Consider the following 19846-nt stretch of genomic DNA (forward strand, 5'->3'; position numbering starts at 1 on the left):
TCACTATGATAATATTTTAATATCTGACCACTCGCCAAACTCGTTAATATATGAGGATCTGAGACTGAAGAGAGATCCCCCTAGGTGGAGATTTAAAAAAAAGTGGCTCCTGGACCCAGAATTTATATCTTTCATAGATAACCAAATAAACATATTTTTTGATACTAATAGGGATGAAACATCACCCTGCTCAAGATGGGAAGCTTTTAAGGCCTACATAAGGGGTCAGATTATTAGCTTCACAAGTTATAGAGCAAAGCAAACTTATCAGGAAACAAAAAAGTTGGAGGCAGAGATTGAGGTGCTTGAGGGAGAATATTTTCAAAGTTTTTGTCCAAGAGTCCATCAAAAGCTTCTGTTACTAAGAACACAGTATAATGAACTTTCTGCTTCTAAGGCAGCCTCACATCTTTTACGTCTTAAACAGACATTCTATGATCAAGGGGAAAAGCCCGGGAAATTATTAGCCTGGCGCCTCCGTCAATTACAGAATGAGAAAAAATTGCCTCAGTTGAAAACAGTGACGGACAGGTTATTGTCGACCCTCTAGGAATTAATGAAACTTTTAAGGTTTTTTTTGAAAAGTTATATAACTCAGACATAACACACATGGGACAAGAGCAAGATCTCTTCTTGGATACCCTTCAGTTGCCCAGCATTTCAGGACTAATGAGCGCAGATCTTGATACACCTATAACAAAGGAGGAGATATCTGTAGCAATAGACCATTTGAAAGTAGGTAAAGCCCCAGGCCCAGATGGGCTGCCGACAGAAATTTATAGGGCATTTAAAACTAAACTGCTGTCCCCTCTTTTTGACATGTTTTCGGATTCATTTGAAAAGGGAATCCTTCCGGTTTCATTAAGAGGGGCCCTGATAACTTTATTGCCCAAACCTGGTAAACCGTGCAATAAATGTGGTAACCTGAGACCGATAAGTCTTCTTAATGTGGATCTCAAGATACTTGGCAAAATTTTGGCTCGAAGACTGGAGAGATCTTTACCTGACCTAATTGCCTGTGATCAGAATGGGTTTATTGCGGGCAGACAGGGATTTCATAATGTGAGGAGAGTGTTGGATATTCTTCATAGTCAGGAGGGAAAATCGGACACTGCTCTACTATCATTAGATGCCGAAAAGGCCTTTGATAGGGTTGAGTGGCCTTATTTATTTGAAATATTAAAAAGATTTGGCTGTGGGGATAATTTCTGTCGGTGGATTAGACTTTTATATAATGAGCCATATGCTGAAATACTGACAAATGGAATTATATCTAAGCCGTTTGAAATTAAACGGGGCTGTAGGCAAGGGTGCCCTTTGTCCCCTTTATTGTTTATTTTAGCAATTGAACCGTTTGCCATTGCAGTGCGGTCCCATAAGAGCATAACTGGTCTATCGGTAAACCAACAGGAACACAGAATTGCCTTGTTTGCAGATGATGTTATTCTTTTCTTGAAAATGCTGAAGGAGTCTATCCCAGCCTTGCTGGATCTACTACACATATTCGGACGGATATCAGGATATAAAGTGAACAAAGAAAAATCTTCACTAATGATACTTAACTCAGGAGAGAGGGAGGGTGCTGGAAATCCTTTCCAATTCAAAATGGTAGACTGTTTTACTTATCTGGGGATTAAGATAGTGCCATGTTTGAGAGATATTGTTGGAGTTAACTACACCCCTATGGTAGACTCAATCACCTCATCCCTAGATAGATGGAAGCCCTTGCCCTTGTCACTTATAGCGAGAATTAATGTTCTCAAATTAAACATAATGCCCAAACTTTTGTACCTGTTCCAGAACATCCCATTGTCACCCCCTGCTAACTTATTTTCACACCTGAAGACAATTTTTGTACGCTTTTTGTGGAATGATAGACGACCAAGGCTCCGTTTATCACTTTTGTACTTACCGTATGACAGGGGAGGCCTCAAATGTCCCAATCCACTTTGGTACTATTGGGCAGCCCAATTGAGGACTATGATGTATTATTTTACAGATAAATCCCCCCCGCCTTGGACAAATATGGAAAACAGTTCAGTGCCTCTTCCCCTTCCCCAGTACCTATACTCAGCGAAAGTCAAAATGTTGAAAAAACAGACAAAAAATCCTATAGTCAGAAATATGATTATGATCTGGTATCAGGTTAAAAAATACCTGGGTGAACCCACCTCCTTCGCACGCCTTAGTCCAATATGGGGTAATCAATTTTTCCCTCCAGGCAGAGCAGACCCTGGTTTTAGGAAGTGGGCTGACAAAGGCTTAAAGACAATAGGGGATCTCGCGGGATCAGAGGGTGAGATTTTGATGTCATTTGAGGAGTTGATTTCCAAGTATGATATCCCATGCAAACATCGGTTTAAATATCTACAAGTGAGAAACTTTATTAGATCATCTCAAAATCAGTGTTTGTCAATCCCTCCGTTTTCCACTCTGGAAACAGAAATGAAAAGAGATTGCTTTGGAAAAGGAATAATCTCCAAATTATATAATATGTTAGTAGAGGGATCCCCTGAATCTTCTTTAGGAAAACTTAATGCTTGGAGGGAAGATCTACGGGAGGACTTATCCTCCGAAGACTGGGAGAAGGCATGTGCTGAAGCACAAACACAAACTACCAGTACTCGTCTCAAAGTATTGCAATATAATTGGCTAATGAGGACGTATGTGACTCCAGAAAAGCTTAATAAGTATAATGGTGATACCCCAGACTTGTGTTTCAGGTGCGGTGAGGAGAAAGGGACGTTTTTCCACTGTGTCTGGGAATGCAATAAAGTACAACGGTTTTGGAAAGAGATTAAACAAGCTCTGGATACTATTTTGGGTACACGATTAGCTCTTGACCCTAAACTTTTTATTTTAGGGTTATATCCTGATGGACATCTTATGTCTAGAAAGGTAATTACCGCCCTGGACCTATGTTTACTGTTGGCAAAAAGAGTCATAGCACTCTCATGGAGGAAGACCGGTAAACCAAAATACATTAACTGGATTAAGGAATTGTCCACAACTTTACCTATGGAAAAAATCACTTACATTATCAAAGGGAAACTACCACTTTTTCAAAACATCTGGGGTTCCTTTATGCAATATATGGGAAATATGGATCTTGGCAGTATGGTGGATGGGGCAGATGGGGTGTAAATGTTGGTGGTCCTCTGCAGTTTCCTAAATTAATGTTTTTTATACTTGATCTTTAATGCTGTGTGATTTATACATTTGAGTTTGTAACTTTGAACCATGCACAATAGTGTAACCGAGTTGGTGTTGAGCAACCCTCGGAAATAGAGAAGCTTATTATTGTATGTATTTTTTTATTTTTTTTTTTTTGGGGGGGGGGGGGGGGGGGGGTTGTGTTTTTTTTGTTTTGTTTTTTTCTCTTCCTTTGTTTGACTGAGTTATTATTTACGGGTCATATAGTTTGTACTTCCACTTCACTGTTGCTCTCTAACATCTTATAAGTGTTTGATTTGCCAGGGAGGGCGAGTGACTGTTGTACAATAATTTAGCTGCCCTGGATGTTCTCTTTGCTGTGGAAGCACTCCAATTTCTGTATGTAATTTTGAAACGCAATAAAGATATTGTTGGAAAAAAAAGAGTTTTTTTCCCTTTTTTTGTTTGTTTGGGTTTTTATTTTGTTTTTTGTTTTTTATCATTTCTTTTCATTTTCTGCTTATTATTGTCCCTATCTACTTTTTTGCCATCTTTGTTGGAAACTCCTTTGTGAATTCTAGTAGGGTGCCTAGGGAGCAGTAATTATTCATGACAACACAAACCCCATCTCCCAAATCCCTATTTGCATATTCAGACCTAATCAACATGAAAAATGGTCATTAAAGTGAATCCAGATAATTACATTTGTTTTCAACCTCTCACGGATCCTGATATCAATTTCCACCTTAGCATGATATAACTTTTCACTCACCATTTTCACTCCCCAGAGGTGGTCTCAAGCTTATTTCACACCGCAGCCACATCACCCACACAAATCTCAGTTCCCTTTACCCTTTTCATGAGCCCTTCCTGCATTTAAATATATTTTTTATATCCTTATCCACAGATCTGGTATTTTCCTGGATCTTCAATGAGTACCCGACATTTGTGAAGCAGGATACGCGTCGCTTCATCTCCCAGGAGACAGGGAATCTGTACATTGCTAAAGTGGAGCCCTCAGATGTTGGCAACTACACTTGTGTGGTGACCAACACCGTCACCAAGACCCGTGTCCAGGGCCCACCCACTCCACTTGTGCTCCGCAGTGATGGTGAGCTCACACTTATACCAGTTAACAGCATATAAGAACCCTGGTTAGTGAGACAAAAAGGTTTTACTGTTTTGTCATAGAATTTATAGACTGTTGGGGTACACTCAAAAATGATTCTTCACCCTCAAACATCAGAACAGTCATTTGAGTAAAATGTAACTAAAATATATATAAAATTAAAGGTTTATTTATGCATGTAATGTTTTGGAAAAATTACATATAATTAAATTAGTTAAAGGCAATATTGGGCAGTATGTAGTCACTGATTTACTTCATTTCCTGAAGTATGTGCTGTGTACTTGCACTTTGTTTCCTCATCATTCTGCTGGGTCTCAGTCTATTACTCCAACCTTTGGAGCAAAGCAGGGTTTATTTCAATGCTGACAAATTCTTGCAGTTTTTAAGACTACATCCCCCAAAACTGTGATTTTGCAGTGTTGCATGCATATACATATTAAGTGCACATTGTAAATGCAATAGGAAATAATCATGAAACATCTCGTGTCCTACAAAGACAAACCATTAGTGTTTTTCTTGAATGTTTAGTTTGATAACAGATTTCTATTTCTGTGGTCCTTTGTTATAAAAACAAAACAAAACTGCAGCTTCTTTGATATAACAGGAAAGCCAGAATCACTTGGCTGATTTAGTGCAGCGCTCTTTAGAATTTGTACAGGTCATACCCATAGCAGCAAGCCAACATGGCTATTGTTGGTACCTCCCAAAAAACTTTGTTTCAAAGAACACGAATGAAATTCAAAGGTTAATTATCTCCTCCTCTGCTAATTTCAGCCTGTCCTTTTACATGTGGACCTAATGCTTAAGGCTGGCCTTATCAAGCCACTTCAGATGAAAGGTCATTCTCAGCAAGTAATCTAATTGTAGGCTTCTATCCCAGAAGCATGTTCCTTACCATATTCTTAAGTAATGCTGAAAAATATGAGAATGTCATAAGGGACATTTAATATAATCTTCCCAATAATGATAGATGATTTGATGTAATAAAAAAAATGACATTTAAGTAGGCAGAATCACTTCTAATCACAACACACACTTTAGGCTTTTTTTACATGACTTACATGCTATACTAGCTTTAATATTAATGTTTAATATTATAAATTATAATAACCTACGATTAGAAATAAAGGCTTGCTTTGATTTACATTAATGACCACTGGTCATGAATATTAATATGTGTTAATATTAATATTGTTTCAGATTGTTTCTAACGTGGATTTCCAATATTTCGATTTTGTTTTAATCATTTGAAAATGCTTAGTTTAAGTGTTAATTTATTTTTAGCATGAGGTGCTAAAAAGAACCAAAATCAAACTCTTGACACAGAACTTCATGAACAAAAGCCAAACCTTTATTCAGGCGCTGTATGAAGTCAAAGTATCTTAAACGAATGCATATTAGGAATAGCAAACAGAGAAAACAGCACAGGTTTAGTACACAGAGAACTTGACAAACGACAAAGGAAGACAGCAACTATATATATGACTGTAGCAGAGCGGAGACACCTGGGAAACTAGACACAGCTGAACTAAATTAGATAATAATTAATAAGGAAGTAAAACTGAAATGACTGTCAACATTAAACAGGAAGTAACATGAGACAGAGATGAAGCTTCACAAAAAATTACAACGAGACATTTGAGGCTAGGCTAAACTAAACGAATGATGCAGCTAGTATGAACTCTAAACTGGAAAAAAAAAAAAAAACAGGATAGAATGTAACAACAATGTAACAACAACTAAAAACTAAACACTGAATGAGACGATGAACTGGATATAAAATGAAATAATAAATAGAAGCCAAGACAAAGGAAAACGCAAAGCTAAATATGAAACTGACAGTTACAGAAGTAAAGAAACTCTAAACAGCAAACGCTAGGAAAACATCATCAAACAGAGAATTTAATAATAACCCTGAATTCAAAGTCTAAAACATAGGGTTCAAAACGACAGGACCATAACTTTTTTATATAACATGAAGTATTTATTGCATTAAGATTTAATATGTTTATAGTAAGTTCACAATGTAGACACAAGGCTTCATGCCGTGCAGACATCCCAGTCTCCAGGAACAGAAACACCAAAGCCTTTCCAAACCGGAACTGACAAGTTCAACCAAACTAACAAAGACTGAAACCAAAGACATGCTCGCTTTATTTTTGTTTCATTGAAGGACATTGTATTTAGTTAGTTTTCATCTATTTTTTTAACTAAAATGTTTTCCTCACCTAGTTTGAGTTTTTCAGTTTTTAATTAACTGTTATAACCTTGATGGTTTTAAATAGACTTAATTTTCTATGAATAAGTTCAGTGTATCAATGTATTGAGTTTGAAAACATTTAAAGAGAATGTTTTTATATAAACATAAACAAACACAAATAAACTCAAAAGATAAACATTTTGAATGATTTAATAAAGACGTTTCCCCAAAGACGCAGTTTTTACATTCATAAATATAAAATTACTTTTACCTGCAATTTTGCTATTTTATCCAGTGTTTGTGAGTATACACACTAATTTAATAGAAGTCGCAAATAAACACAAAATGTTTTTTTACATATTATCTTGCTTACAGTCGTCTGTCGGACTAAAAAAGGTTAATGAAACTAAATCTAATATCAAGAAGACGGCTAAGCTAGTTGGTCAGTGGTTAGTCCAGCAGAGATTCCAAAGCACTTTCATTCTCTGCTTCTGCACTTTTTTCATTACAACATTAGTTCACCACAGCAGCAACACCAACATATCAGGAGTCAGCTCTACCTCATGGTCATGAAGTGGAGCTCAGGTAGGGGATGCGGGTGGGGGGGTTCAGGTTGGCACATTAAACATGTGTCCCCTACAAAAGGTTATGGTATGAGACAATTACCCGTCCACTTCCTCCTGTCTGCTTTAATATGGGTGATAGTGCTGTGGTTAAGTTTCAGTATGTGACAGTTGTGATAAGGATCTGAATTAGCTTTCACAGTCACTCAGGGAGCCATCCTGATAACACATGCCTCACCAAATCAACGAGATGAAATTGGCCTGTTTCCTCCATCTCTAGAGCTATTTGTGCAACACAGCCCTGAATTGCAGCAAAGGGGGGAAAAAACCTGTTGTTACATTGGTGGATGACGGTACCTTAAAACGGCATTTCGTGCACCCGGGCTGAGCGCTGGCAGAGCTGGGAGAAATGACAGCACGCCAAATAGCAAATTCATTGATGTAATTTACCTCAGTGTCGTTTTAAGGGAAACGAATAAAATTCACAGGTGCTTTTCTTTCCTATGGATGTAAGACACGAGTCTCAAATACATCTATACCAAAGCTAGAACAGCAGAAAATCCACATTCTGTCTTCTTCTCTGTCTATCCAGAGATTTTTAGCATGCACAGCAGCAATATTATAATCCACCAGAGCTGCTTCACCAACAGGATGCTTTGTAGACACAGTGGCAGCACCCAGGGGGATTTTATGGGCCCATTTTCTGGTTCATAGCTGTTAGCACTACAACAAGATGAAACTCATCTGGATGTAAAAGCTCAAACCGTCTATGAATTCTCAGACTGTTTGGTTTTTTTTCTTCTTTAGGTTTTGTCAGTCGAACATCAGTGTGTCGCATGTCCACATGGAGAGATGTGTTTTTTGCTTTTTCTTCTCATTACTTTCAACGGGAGGGCATTCTGTGACAATGCTGAGAGCAGTGCTGGTGTCTGCTGCTCAGCATGGAAGTAAAAAAAAAAAAATGCTGCACACAGAAATGTTTTCAGCTTTTGGGTAGCAACAGAAGAAACCACAATGCTGTATTTTTTAACTTCTTTTGCCTGACTTGTTAAACTTGAATAAAAAAAAATCTTTCTTTGCACTAACACTCATTTGCATTTCTCTTTCAGGTGTTATGGGTGAATATGAGCCAAAGATTGAAGTTCAGTTTCCAGAGCTTGTTCATATTGCCAAAGGATCCACTGTAAAACTAGAATGCTTCGCCCTGGGAAAGTAAGCTCACTTTTAGTACAGGCTCAGCATGCTCATGACCATTTAAAAGAAATATGTTGTGAGAAAATGTTACGTTTTCATGTGCTTTGCCATTTCGCTACAACCCTGGTATGTTTCAAGCCTGGCTGCACATCTGACAAATTAGAGAGTGTTGTGGTGTAAGGATCTTCAGCTAAAATATACAGCTTTGTAACACAGTGTACTGAAACACAAAACACACGTCTAAAGTAAAAAAGTGCTGAACAGTTACACTAAACTCTGTGGTGCTAGGTTATTTTTGCAGCTTCACATCCACAGAGAATAAAATCCCCACATTAAACTTTCATTCAGAATCACCATTAATTGCCATATTTGTTGTTGTTTTTTTGTCTCCAGTTTTGCCTCTTTACACCACCACAGTAGATTTCAGTTCAAACAGTCACCAGATGCTGGCCCATAGTGTGCAGAGGATGCCAATTTTCAGCAGTCTGTTGCTACAAACCTCCAAACTTCATGTGGCCTTCAGATTAGCTCAAGAACAGTGCGCAGAGAGCTTCATAGGTTTTCACGGCAGAGTAGGTGCGTCCAAGCACATGCACAGTAGTATAAAGCACGCTACCACTCGACTCTAGAGCAGTGGAGACATGTTCTCTCGCCCCTCTGTCTGGCAGTCATGGACTGGTGTTTTCTCAGGAGAATGTTACTTGTCTGACTGCACTGTGCCATATGTAAAGTTTGGTGCAGAGGGGATTATGGTGTGGGGTTGTTTTTCATGAGTTGGGGTCGGCACCTTAGTTCCAGTGAAAGGAACTCTAAAAGTTTCATCATACCAAGACATTTTGGGCAATTTCATTCTCCCAACTTAGTGGGCATAGTTTGGGGATGGCCCCTTCCTGTTTCAACATGACTTTGCACCAGTGCACAAAGCAAGGTCCATAAAGACATGGATTAGTGAATTTGGTGTGGAAGATCTTGACTGGCCTGCACAGAGTCCTGACCTCAACCCAATAGAACACCTTTGGCATGTATTAGAGTGGAGACTGCAAGCCAGGCCTTCTTGTCCAACATTACTGTCCTACCTCACAAATGTGCTTCTGAATAATGTTCAAATATTCCCATAAACACACTCGTAAACCTCGTGGAAAGCTTTCCCAGAAGGGTTGAAGCTGTTATAGCTGCAAAGGGTGGGTTGATATCGTATTAAACTCTATGGATTAAGAATAGGATGTCACCAAGTTCATATGCATGTGAAGGCAGACGAGCAAATACTTCTGGCAAAATAGTGTGTCTTTCTGCATGCTAGAAATGTGAGTTTATAGCAGCTCACTATCCTTAGCGAAGATACTTCAGAAAAAAAATGTGAATTCCGATAGAGACAAATATATTAAATCACATCACATCAATTTACAATCCAAATATCAGATCAGTGCAAACTTGATGCTTCATGTATATAAGATACCTTTCCACATAAGAGATACTAATATATGCAATCTGCTTAGCTAGATGATTTGAACGCCATCATGTTCTTTATGTATATTATGGTGCAGGACATTTACAGGGTAAGCCATCTGAATTTGATCCATAGTGCGCAGAGTCTCCTCTTGAAGCTTGGATCTTATAGATTTCAATTCAAGGTTAATTCGAGCACAACATCCACCAGTCTTGAAAATTACTGAAAGAGTGAAGTATGACTCAGTGATAGGTTTTACTAATAAAAAGAATACTTTTTAAAATTTTCAAGAGAGCTTTGCTTGCAGATAATTGGCATATACATTTTCTACATTCTGGCAGCTCATATTCTAATTCTGCTTTATCATTTCCAATAAAGGTAAATGCATATAAACATTTTTTTGTCTCTTATGTCACCCTATCAGCTTCAAAAACACGTTTACCTCTCTTCACAGCCCAGCACCTTCTATAAGCTGGAGGAGAGTCGACAATGTGCCATTCCCTAGGAAAGTGGACATGAGAAAAGCCAGTGGCGTGCTGGAAATCCCATATTTCCAGCAGGAGGATGCCGGCACGTACGAGTGTGTGGCTGAAAACTCCAGGGGAATGAACACAGTGAAAGGAAAGCTCTCTTTCTACGGTAGGTGATCCAGTCGTGCATGAATATTTGACCACCGTGCACCACATCTGTCACACCTGCTCAGACTGAAAGGCAGCAAAAGCAGACACAACTTTTTCTCGCAAAGCCAGCTGCGGCGATCAGCAGAGGCTCGGCGTGGCATGCGCGAGGAAAGAGGTTTGTTTTAACGGCACATCAAAATGATTAAAGGCCATCAGCCATGATGCCTCTAATATTTTGATCCAGATTAAAGGGTGATGTGGATGAGGCTGAGCCCTTGGATACGACCTTGTTGGTGAGCCTCGTATTGGGTTTCCACCAGATGGCATCGTGAGTCACGTCCAACTTGACGGGAGATCAAAGCTGTTAAATGTACTATACATAGACCAGTGGCACATATGTCAGGGCCTTAATCTGCACAGCAGCATCTGGATCAACGGGAACGGGGTTAGGAGATTTCAGTCATTGTTGCTGACAGTGTCACAGTTGATGCCACACCCACTGAGTTCAGATAGTAGAAGTAGAGATTACCAAAGACTATTTAATTCCAAAATTAAACACCCACTGTGAGAAACATTATCTGCAAGTAACACACACATCTCAAAATTTTAAAGGGAACGCCTGCTTTTTTTTTTTTTTTTGCAAAATGGTAAATGTGGAGATCTTGATTTATTATTTTGGTGCATATTTGTCACTCTTACATGTTTCAGATCACTGAGTAAAAGAGCAGATGAGAAACAAAGTCTGTTGTTTCAGTCTGGAAAGGTTTACAAAGCCATTTTTAAGGCTTTGGAACTTCAGTGAACCAAGGTGAGAGCCATTATCCACAAATCGAGAAAACTTTCAACAGGATTGGCCGACCAACCAAAATTACCCCAAGAGCTCATTGACGACTCATCCAGGAGGTGTCAAGGCGAAACCACTGCTGACCCAAAAGAACACAAAGTCTTGTCTCAGATTTGCCAAAAACATCTCGATGATCTTGAAAGGTTTTCGCAAATTACACCTGGTGTAAAACTACCACAGCGTTTCATAAAAAGAACATCATACCAAAAGTCAAATATGGTGTCTTTGGTGCTTCAGGACCTGGAAGACCAGCTGTAATTAATGGAACCATGAATTCTGCTCTCTACCAGAGAATCAATTCATTTCCTGAAGCTCAAAAGCACTTGGGTTATTTAGCAGGACAATGACCTGAAACACACCAGCAAGTTGAATGCAAGTTGAACCTCTGAATGCCTTAAAAAAAAACAACCTAAATGAAGACTTTAGAGTGGCCTAGTCAAAGTTCAGACTTAAATCTGATTGAGATCTTTTGGGATTAACTTAAACAGTCAATTTCTGCTCAAAAACCTTTCTTCGGTGGCTGAATTAAAGCAGTTTTACAAAGAAGACGGGGCCAAAAGACTTATTGTGAGTCATCACAAAAGTTGCACAGTCAGTTATTGGATTTAGAGGGTAATTAATTTTTCACACAGGACCAGATAGGTTTGGGTAGCTTTTTTCCCTTAATGAATGAAAACATCATTTAAAAACTTTTATATTTACTCTGCTTATTTTGACTGAAATTAAAGTTTGTTTGCTGATCGGAAACATGTAAGTGTGACAAATATCCCCCCCCCCCAAAAAAAAAAGAAAAAAAAAAGAAAAGAAAAAAAGTATGGAAAGGGGAAAACTTTTACAGCACATAACCCCAAAGGATTTATATATTTGCAAAGAATATATATCCATCTTTCTGTATGCTTAATCATGCTTGTGTCCTTTTTCCCCTCAAACTTCTCTGAAGTTATCAAATAGGGACTGAAACTTAGGGAGAGAGGAAAGAAAGAAAGAAAGAATTTAGAGTATTATTTGTCTAGCCACACTGTCAGATAAAAGAATTCTAGTAAAAGTCAATTTATGTTCCTACAGGAAGAATCTGTGTCCAGGTGCCTATGTGTACCTTTTGAGAGGTCAAAAAGGTAAATACATTTTCTGAAAGAGTAAAGGGTACATATTTGCACTGTTTCTCTGAGATTTTATGGTACAGTATCTGAAGACAGTCCGTGTTCTGCCAAATACAAAAAGAAATAAGGTTAAAAATAATTTTACTCTTAGGTTTTAAGGCTATACTGAATATTTAAGTCAGATGAAAAACATGTAATCCATTCTGACAAGTTTCATTCTGTATCCATCTTGTGTATCAGCTGCACGGTGGTTTTTCTCCTTGTGCGCCGCATTATTCCCGCAGTCTGAAGACGTGTGTTAGAAGTGCATGAATAAATAAATATAAAAGATCTAAATTTTAAATGAAGGGGAACCCTGTACCCAATTTCTGACTTTTTTTTAAAGTTCTGGTTTTATACTGTTACATAAATTGTTACCAGAGGTTAAACATTGGTCTCTGCAATTCTATGAAAAATAAGTATCCCGGTGCTCCAATAGTTTGTAGCAGCATGACTTCATCAGGCTCTCACATCGTTTAGAGGAATTTTGGCCCACTCTTCTTTACAAAATCACATCAGTTCATTGACGTTTGCGGGTATTTGTTTAAGCATAGCTCTCTGAGAGCATTTTCACACCTTTTGTTGGTCTAATTTTCACACAGATGAAAATACAAGTGAGCAAAAATGCGTCATTACAAGCCACGTGAGAATGTTCAGTCAGCTTACTGGGTAGATGTGTCCTGGGCTGGAGCAACAAAAGCAATTAGGAGAACATGGAGAATTTACATTCATTTCATGGCTAGTTGCTGGCCAAGAGAGACCTCTGGACAGCTGTAGTAATTCAATTCAATTCAATTTTATTTATACGGCGCCAAATCACAACAACAGTCGCCTCAAGGCGCTTTATATTGTAAGGTAGACCCTATAATAATACATACAGAGAAGAACCCAACAATCATATGACCCCCTATGAGCAAGCACTTTGGCGACAGTGGGAATGAAAAACTCCCTTTTAACAGGAAGAAACCTCCGACAGAACCAGGCTCAGTGAGGGGCGGCCATCTGCCATGACCGGTTGGCGTGAGATATAGTACATTGCCACATCCTAGCATACGAAGCATACATGGCTATGGGAAGTTTTTTAGCTCAAACTTGCAATGCACATCTGGTAGTTGGTTCAGATCGAGGTCGGATTACACATTTACACCATAAAAAAAACACTGTGGAGTTCATTTAGAACAACGCCAAGACTTCCTCCTTCAAAGAGTCTTTGACTGGATCATTCCAACACCTTGATTTTCTTTTTCATTCACTCTGCTGTTTGCTTCTGTCCTTGGGACCATTGCCCTGTTGCATGACCCAGTTTTAACCACACTTGTGTTGAACAGATAGTCTCACATTTTACTATATCGAGTTTATGGTCAACTCAAAAACTGTAAGATGCCTGGGTGCTGCAGCTGCAAAACAAGCCCAAATCATCACCCCTCCACCACCATCCCTGCTTTGTTATCTTTAGTAACATTGGCCAAGAAAAAGAGATTTTCCCCTGGCAACGTTTCCAAACAAGCCATATGTTTTCTAATTGTACTGTCATGAACTTTAACATGCTAACTGAGGCCTGTAGCTCGAAAACACTCAAGCGTTTTTTCCTGTTTCTCTAAACGTTGCGTGGTTTGACTTTGTGGTGAATTCCTATGAAAGCATTAGGGGTGTACTTAGTTTTTCGAATGACTTTATCTTCAAATTGTATGTGTAAATTATCTTGGTTACTGTTCGAAACAGCTGCTAATGCAGTTTTGAATAACCAGGTCAAACTGTGCTGTTACATTCATGTTTGCATTAACATTTGAACAAGTATATTTCATTTCCGCCAAGACTGTTTACTTGTGCTTTTCACATTCTGTGGCGTTTCCTCCCACCTTGACATCTCTCTGTTTTCTTCCTTCTTATTTTCTCCCCTTCCTGCTGTGTCAGCCGTCACAAATAACTCATTTGAGGCATTAAACAATTTGCCGTTATTTATAACAGCCCTGGAAGCACTTAGCCTCGCTCACTCTAACGGGCCAGGAGCACGCTGTGATCCACCAATGCTTGATTCGTCCCTCTGAGCCACCTCTCCTCTCTCAGTTTTGATGGCTTTTGTCAGTCTCTCCCTCTCTCTCACCCCTGCTGTCTGCAGCCAGGTGATAAAAATCAGTAATCTTATTTTGAACTCCCTTTGAATTAAGCCTTTGAGACATTCGTCAGCAGTGTAAGCCAATGGGGGGGATCGATAAGGGTATCTCTTGTACATCTAAGCAAGCTACAGTGAAAGGCGAGCATGGCTTTTGTGTTAGACAGGAAGGAATGAAGGTGTTACTTTATGGAGGCACATCGGTCACACTTTTAATACCACTCTTGATGTACTAAGAGACAGAAGCACTGCTTTGTTTGTCTCTCTAATACACAGAAAATGTGAAGGAGCTATGTTTGTATTACAACAGCATTTTTACAGGAGGTTTCCATCTCTTCTTTCCTGTCTTGATGTATTTTAATAAATAAACGATTTAGCTTGAGGCCAAAGTAGATTTGCAAAAGCAGCTGCACCTTGTGATGATATTGTTTTTTCTCCTTATTAGTCATAATTCTGTACTGGATGAAGTTCCTAACAGCAAATCCAAGCCATAGACAAAAAGGTTTGTTAAATTTCCCCTGTGAAGAAAACGCTTTGAAAAGAAATGGGCTTTTGCTCACTTGCTGATGTCGATATTACTCAGAGGGGAAGTAAATGCAGAACTGTGACAGGTTAGTTTCCCTGTTGTGTTCCCATTTGTGTTTTTGCTGGCTTACCGCTGCATTATCTCGTAGTGATTCCACCGATAAGGCAAATTCCCATCTTTCCTCTGCTTTAGCCTCTTGACGTCGCACCTGATTGTATGTGTGCTTAGCCCCGGCGCAGGCTGGGACGGGCTGCCGGCTTTCATTTGGCAAGCGTTTTCTGAGGGTCGATGCGCGCGCAGCAGGTGAGGGATAGAGCGAAGGATGCTGACAGTGGGGGGGGGGAACAACGATGACAATGTGGCCCCGAAAAATGTGGCGGGTGGGGGCAGCCCAGTCGGACTCTGATGGAGAGCTGGTGTAGCATGAATGGATGTTAGGCTAAATAAGTGGTGATGGTAACGTTTATAGAAAGTCTAGTTTCCCATCTTTCCCATTTGTTGGAGCAAATGTATACAGGCACATATGGTGCAGCTGACTGAATGCCTGCAAAGCTTGGACTCATGTACAGCATCAATATGAATTTAGTGATTTTGTGTTTACTGCATAAAGAAAACACCTCAAGCAAAGAATAAAAAAATGGTCAATTTTATTTTTATATAGTGATAACACACACTGTAAGGAAAAAGTCCTAATATAAAAGTATTTTACTGTGTATTTTACAGTTTTGTTCTGTTCTTCTAGAATATCATTACATTTACATAAATAGACTGTGATTTCACATTTCAAATGTAAATTAACGTAAAATCACTGTAATGTAATAAAACATAATTTTCTTGTTTTTTAAATGTATCTGTCTGTACATATGCATATTTAGATTGTTAAAATACATTCACAAATGTATCATGATTTCACAAATATTTGTCCGTTATTTGAAAGATTGAACTGTTAAATTCAAATGTACTGCTATGGACAAATATATGACATGATTCATATAAACTTTTTTAACATCAAATAATTATTACTATTATTGCTATTTAGGGCGATCGTGGCTCAAGAGTTGGCAGTTCGCCTTGTAATCAGAAGGTTGCCGGTTCGAGCCCCGACTCGGACACTCTCGGTCGTTGTGTCCTTGGTCAAGACACTTCGCCTACTGGTGATGGCCAGAGGGACCGATGGTGCGATATGGCAGCCTCGCCTCTGTCAGTCTGTCCCAGGGCATGCAATCCATTATTATTTAAACCAACTGTTAACTGTATATTTCTGTACATTTAAGTATTATTATTCATATTGCCACATTCATTGACCTTGTTTATAGGTAATTTCATTGTTTAATCACATTAAAATGTTCCTAATTTAATGTTTAAAAGCACTTGAAAAAGGCAAAATCCCATGTAAAATTAGGGCAACAAACTGTATTGTCATTACTGAAAATAACCGTATTTTTATGAGAAAGTTATTTTCTGTTATTTTATGGTATTATTTTGGCGCCCCAGCTGCCGGAATATTACTGTTTTTTTAGGATGGTTTTTTTTAACAGTGCAGAGAAAACCAGGGGCGAATGGGTTTAATCTTCAGGCCCTGAAAATCAGGCACAATTCTGTGGTGGAAATCACTCCATGGACTCAGGAACAAGTCTTTGTTGGCTCACAAGTCTTCACGTCCCCCCTGTGTGTGAGTGGGTTTGATTCCACTGTCCAGAGACAGGCTTGTTAAGTAAACTGGTGATTCTAGATTGGCTGTAGGTGCACATGAGCGTGAATTATTGTCTGTGTGTCTGTGTGTGTTAGCTCTGCAGCACACCGGTGACCTGTGCGGGGTGTACCCCACCTCTCACCCAATCTCAGCTGGAACAGGTTGTAATGCATGCAGGAGCAACATAATGTAGCCGATGTCTTTTTCCAGGTCTCTGTCATGTCAGCAACAATTCCAAACTATGTTCTGCACACATTCCAGCAGCAGGAGCTAAACTGGCATGCCTTGAGTTCAAACCTGTCACCCACTGAAAACGTTTGGAGCATTATGAAGCGATGAAGATATCCGCAGAGGCCCAAATTGTTGAGCAGAAACATTCTTATTTAGCAAGAATATGAAAACATTTCACTTTCAAAATTAAATCACTACGTCTCCTCTTTTCCCAAATGCTTACAGAGGCTGGTTGAAAGCATTTGGTGTTACAGCAGTGGGCATGTAAATGCAACATTAAAATGAAACAAAACAGGAAAAAACAGTTATTTCCATCCATCCATCTTCTGTGAGTTGAGTCTTACGGGCTGGAGCCTATCCTAGCTTTAATATGACGAGATGCAGGAAGAAGCTGGAGTACCTCGATGGAACATGCAAGCTCATACATACATCTGACACGAGCCCAGGACCTTTTTGCTGTGAGGTGACAGTGCAAACCGCTGCACCACCGTGCTGCTGTTGAAAATAATATTCCAATATAATATATGCTCATACTGCATGAATGCATACAACCCAATCAGGTAACATTTTATACAAGGAAAGCCCATTCCATTTAAGCTTTCAGAGTTTGGAAGGTAGATGATACAGTGTATGTCTGTGAAGGTTCGCAGTCATCCAGGCCATTGTAGTCTAAGGAGCTTGGAAAGAAAAGCGTCTGGACTTCTTTAAGTTGTTTGAAGATGTTCTCTCATCCGAGAAGATTCTTCAGTTCTAGGGTCAAATGGTGGAGAGGTCTCTTCCCAGATGCCTTAACGCCAACACACACCCTGGGCCTTTTGACCTCAGGAAATCACATGAAAGGGTGGGGCTAGGTTTCACAGCGGGTTCACCTGAAACCTTGGCTGAGGCTACGTCTACGCTAATCTGGATAAATCCGTTTTCGTCTACAAACGCTCCGCGTCCACACTATCATTTTCAATCGTTTTCGAAAAGAAACGACTGAAAACGCTTATGTTCTGTACAGCGAATGCGTGAAACGTAAGACGATTCGACCTACGTCATTTCCGTCTTCTGTTTATTTACTTTCCGGCTCTTTGAAATGTCGCAGCAAAATGTCGAGGAAAAGCACCGAGTTTTTTTAAATGGACTGACAATGAGATGGAGTTGTTGCTGCGAGTAACACAAGAGTACAACGTTGCAAAAGCGAGCAAAAATAAAGACTACAGTGCCATCCGCCATCTTAGTTGAATTGATCGTTTTCGAAAGACGTTTTTCATCCCCTTTGGAGAGCATTTTCAAAAAGCTCCGTGTTCCTTGACCAAAAACGCCGTCTCAGTGTGGACGGAAGGCCAAAACGGAGAGAAAAAGATGCGTTTTCAAACAAAAACATATTAGTGTGGACATGGCCTGATTGTGACCTACACCCATTTTCATACCCTGGCTCGTGTGATTAGGCAGAGGATCAACAGGGGGTCCATGTCCTTCTTGGGGGACACTCCCATAGGGCTTAAATCTGGGACTCTCCACCATTTGACCTTAGACCTGAAGACGCTTCTCGGATGAGAGGTGAAACGTCTTCAAGCAACTTAAAGAAGTCCAGACTCTTTTCTTTCCAAGCTCCTTAGACTATGATACAGTGCACAAAGGAACGTTGGAATCTGTTGAGTTAGCAGAGCTCAGCGGTAAATCTGCCCAGTTTCTTTGAAATGTGTTAGTGGCTTCAAAATAAAAGTGAACATATAAATTCAGAAAGCAGTGGTTTTTTTTGGCAATTTAATATTTGAATTGTTTTACTGCTTTACAATTAAATATAGAGTTTGAACAACGGCCAGCACAGAGTGTGTATGTTTGTGTGTTCCTTCACATAATTAGCCCTTCACATAAAGCAACTACACTTTTTTTTTTAAATCACTGATATTTGGCCTCACTGTTGTGATAATGTATCGCAAGACGAATCAAAACGTTAGCGAATCGATATTTTGCCCCAGACCTATTTGAGAATAACGTGTCTTCTCTGTGGCAGGATTCATCTTCCAGCAGCTTTTAGTTTAAAAGAAATTCATCACTTTTTTCCCCCTCAGCTGCACTGACAACAACAACACTGGCTCCATACGAGTCAGATGTTAATGATCTCAACCAACCTCGTGCATGATTTTAGCAACACATGATCCACAAACACAAATCGCTCTTTCATACTGGCCGGATTTTGATGTCGTATCAGTGCAAGACTCCAGCATAGCTAAACAAGACTACACAAATACCCCCCTCTGGTTGCCTCATCTACCTCTTTTTATCAGCCTTTTTTGGCTCTCTCTTTCCAAACACACACACGGGCCCACGCACGCACACTTTGACTACATGCTGAATGTGTAATGCACAGAGATAGTGGGATTTGCAGCCACTGAATTTCTCCGTGTTCTCCTGTGTATCACGCTTTACTTGAAGGCAAAATACTGTATAGCGAAGCCAATTAGAGCAGGATTTGTACTGTAAGTGAAAAGGTCAGTCCTTGACGGTGACATTAGATGAGATCTGTGGAATGGAAAAGTGTGGTCAGCTATTCCTCTTGTCCTGCTACTGGCCTTGTGTGATATAGGATGATAGTGGCTGGACCTACACATCAAGAGGAACGTACAGAACATTACACACAGAGAGAGCTTTAAAGATCTAGTTTTATGTACCTTTTTTCCAGCTTAGTCATTAACCAGCCCTGAGTTACTTGCATGACACAGCAAGAATCAATTCTCCCTCCGTATAATTATACCATTATTTACCGAGACTGTATTGAATGGAGCGTTTTTATGGTGCCGGTGCCCACCCTAATGAATATGGATCTGGTTTTCATCCTTTTTGTTCAGGTATAAGAACACTTGGAAAGTAAAAGAAAGCATAAAAGGAGTTCAGTGATCTTTTTACATTTTTTTTAGCTCCAGTCAAAGGCAGTAGGTGTGTAATTCAGGGTTTGTTACTGCACTTCAATAAAGACAGATGTTATCATTCATTAGCTGACTTGTT

General features: G+C 39.4%; 1 protein-coding gene across 2 annotated transcripts in view; it reads left to right on the forward strand.

Annotated features, from left to right (window-relative positions):
- Nucleotides 1-19846, forward strand: part of cntn4 (contactin 4) — a 189733-nt gene that overhangs the window by 102787 nt on the left and 67100 nt on the right. For both annotated transcript variants that reach the window (XM_063474784.1, XM_063474785.1), the window contains exons 6-8: nt 4061-4264; nt 8155-8257; nt 10141-10325. In XM_063474784.1, the coding sequence (XP_063330854.1) occupies nt 4061-4264; nt 8155-8257; nt 10141-10325 (492 nt within the window). The remainder of the gene's footprint in view (nt 1-4060; nt 4265-8154; nt 8258-10140; nt 10326-19846) is intronic.

The sequence above is a fragment of the Pelmatolapia mariae genome, linkage group LG5 (genome assembly GCF_036321145.2).
Source record: "Pelmatolapia mariae isolate MD_Pm_ZW linkage group LG5, Pm_UMD_F_2, whole genome shotgun sequence".
NCBI classification, from domain to species: Eukaryota; Metazoa; Chordata; class Actinopteri; order Cichliformes; family Cichlidae; genus Pelmatolapia; species Pelmatolapia mariae.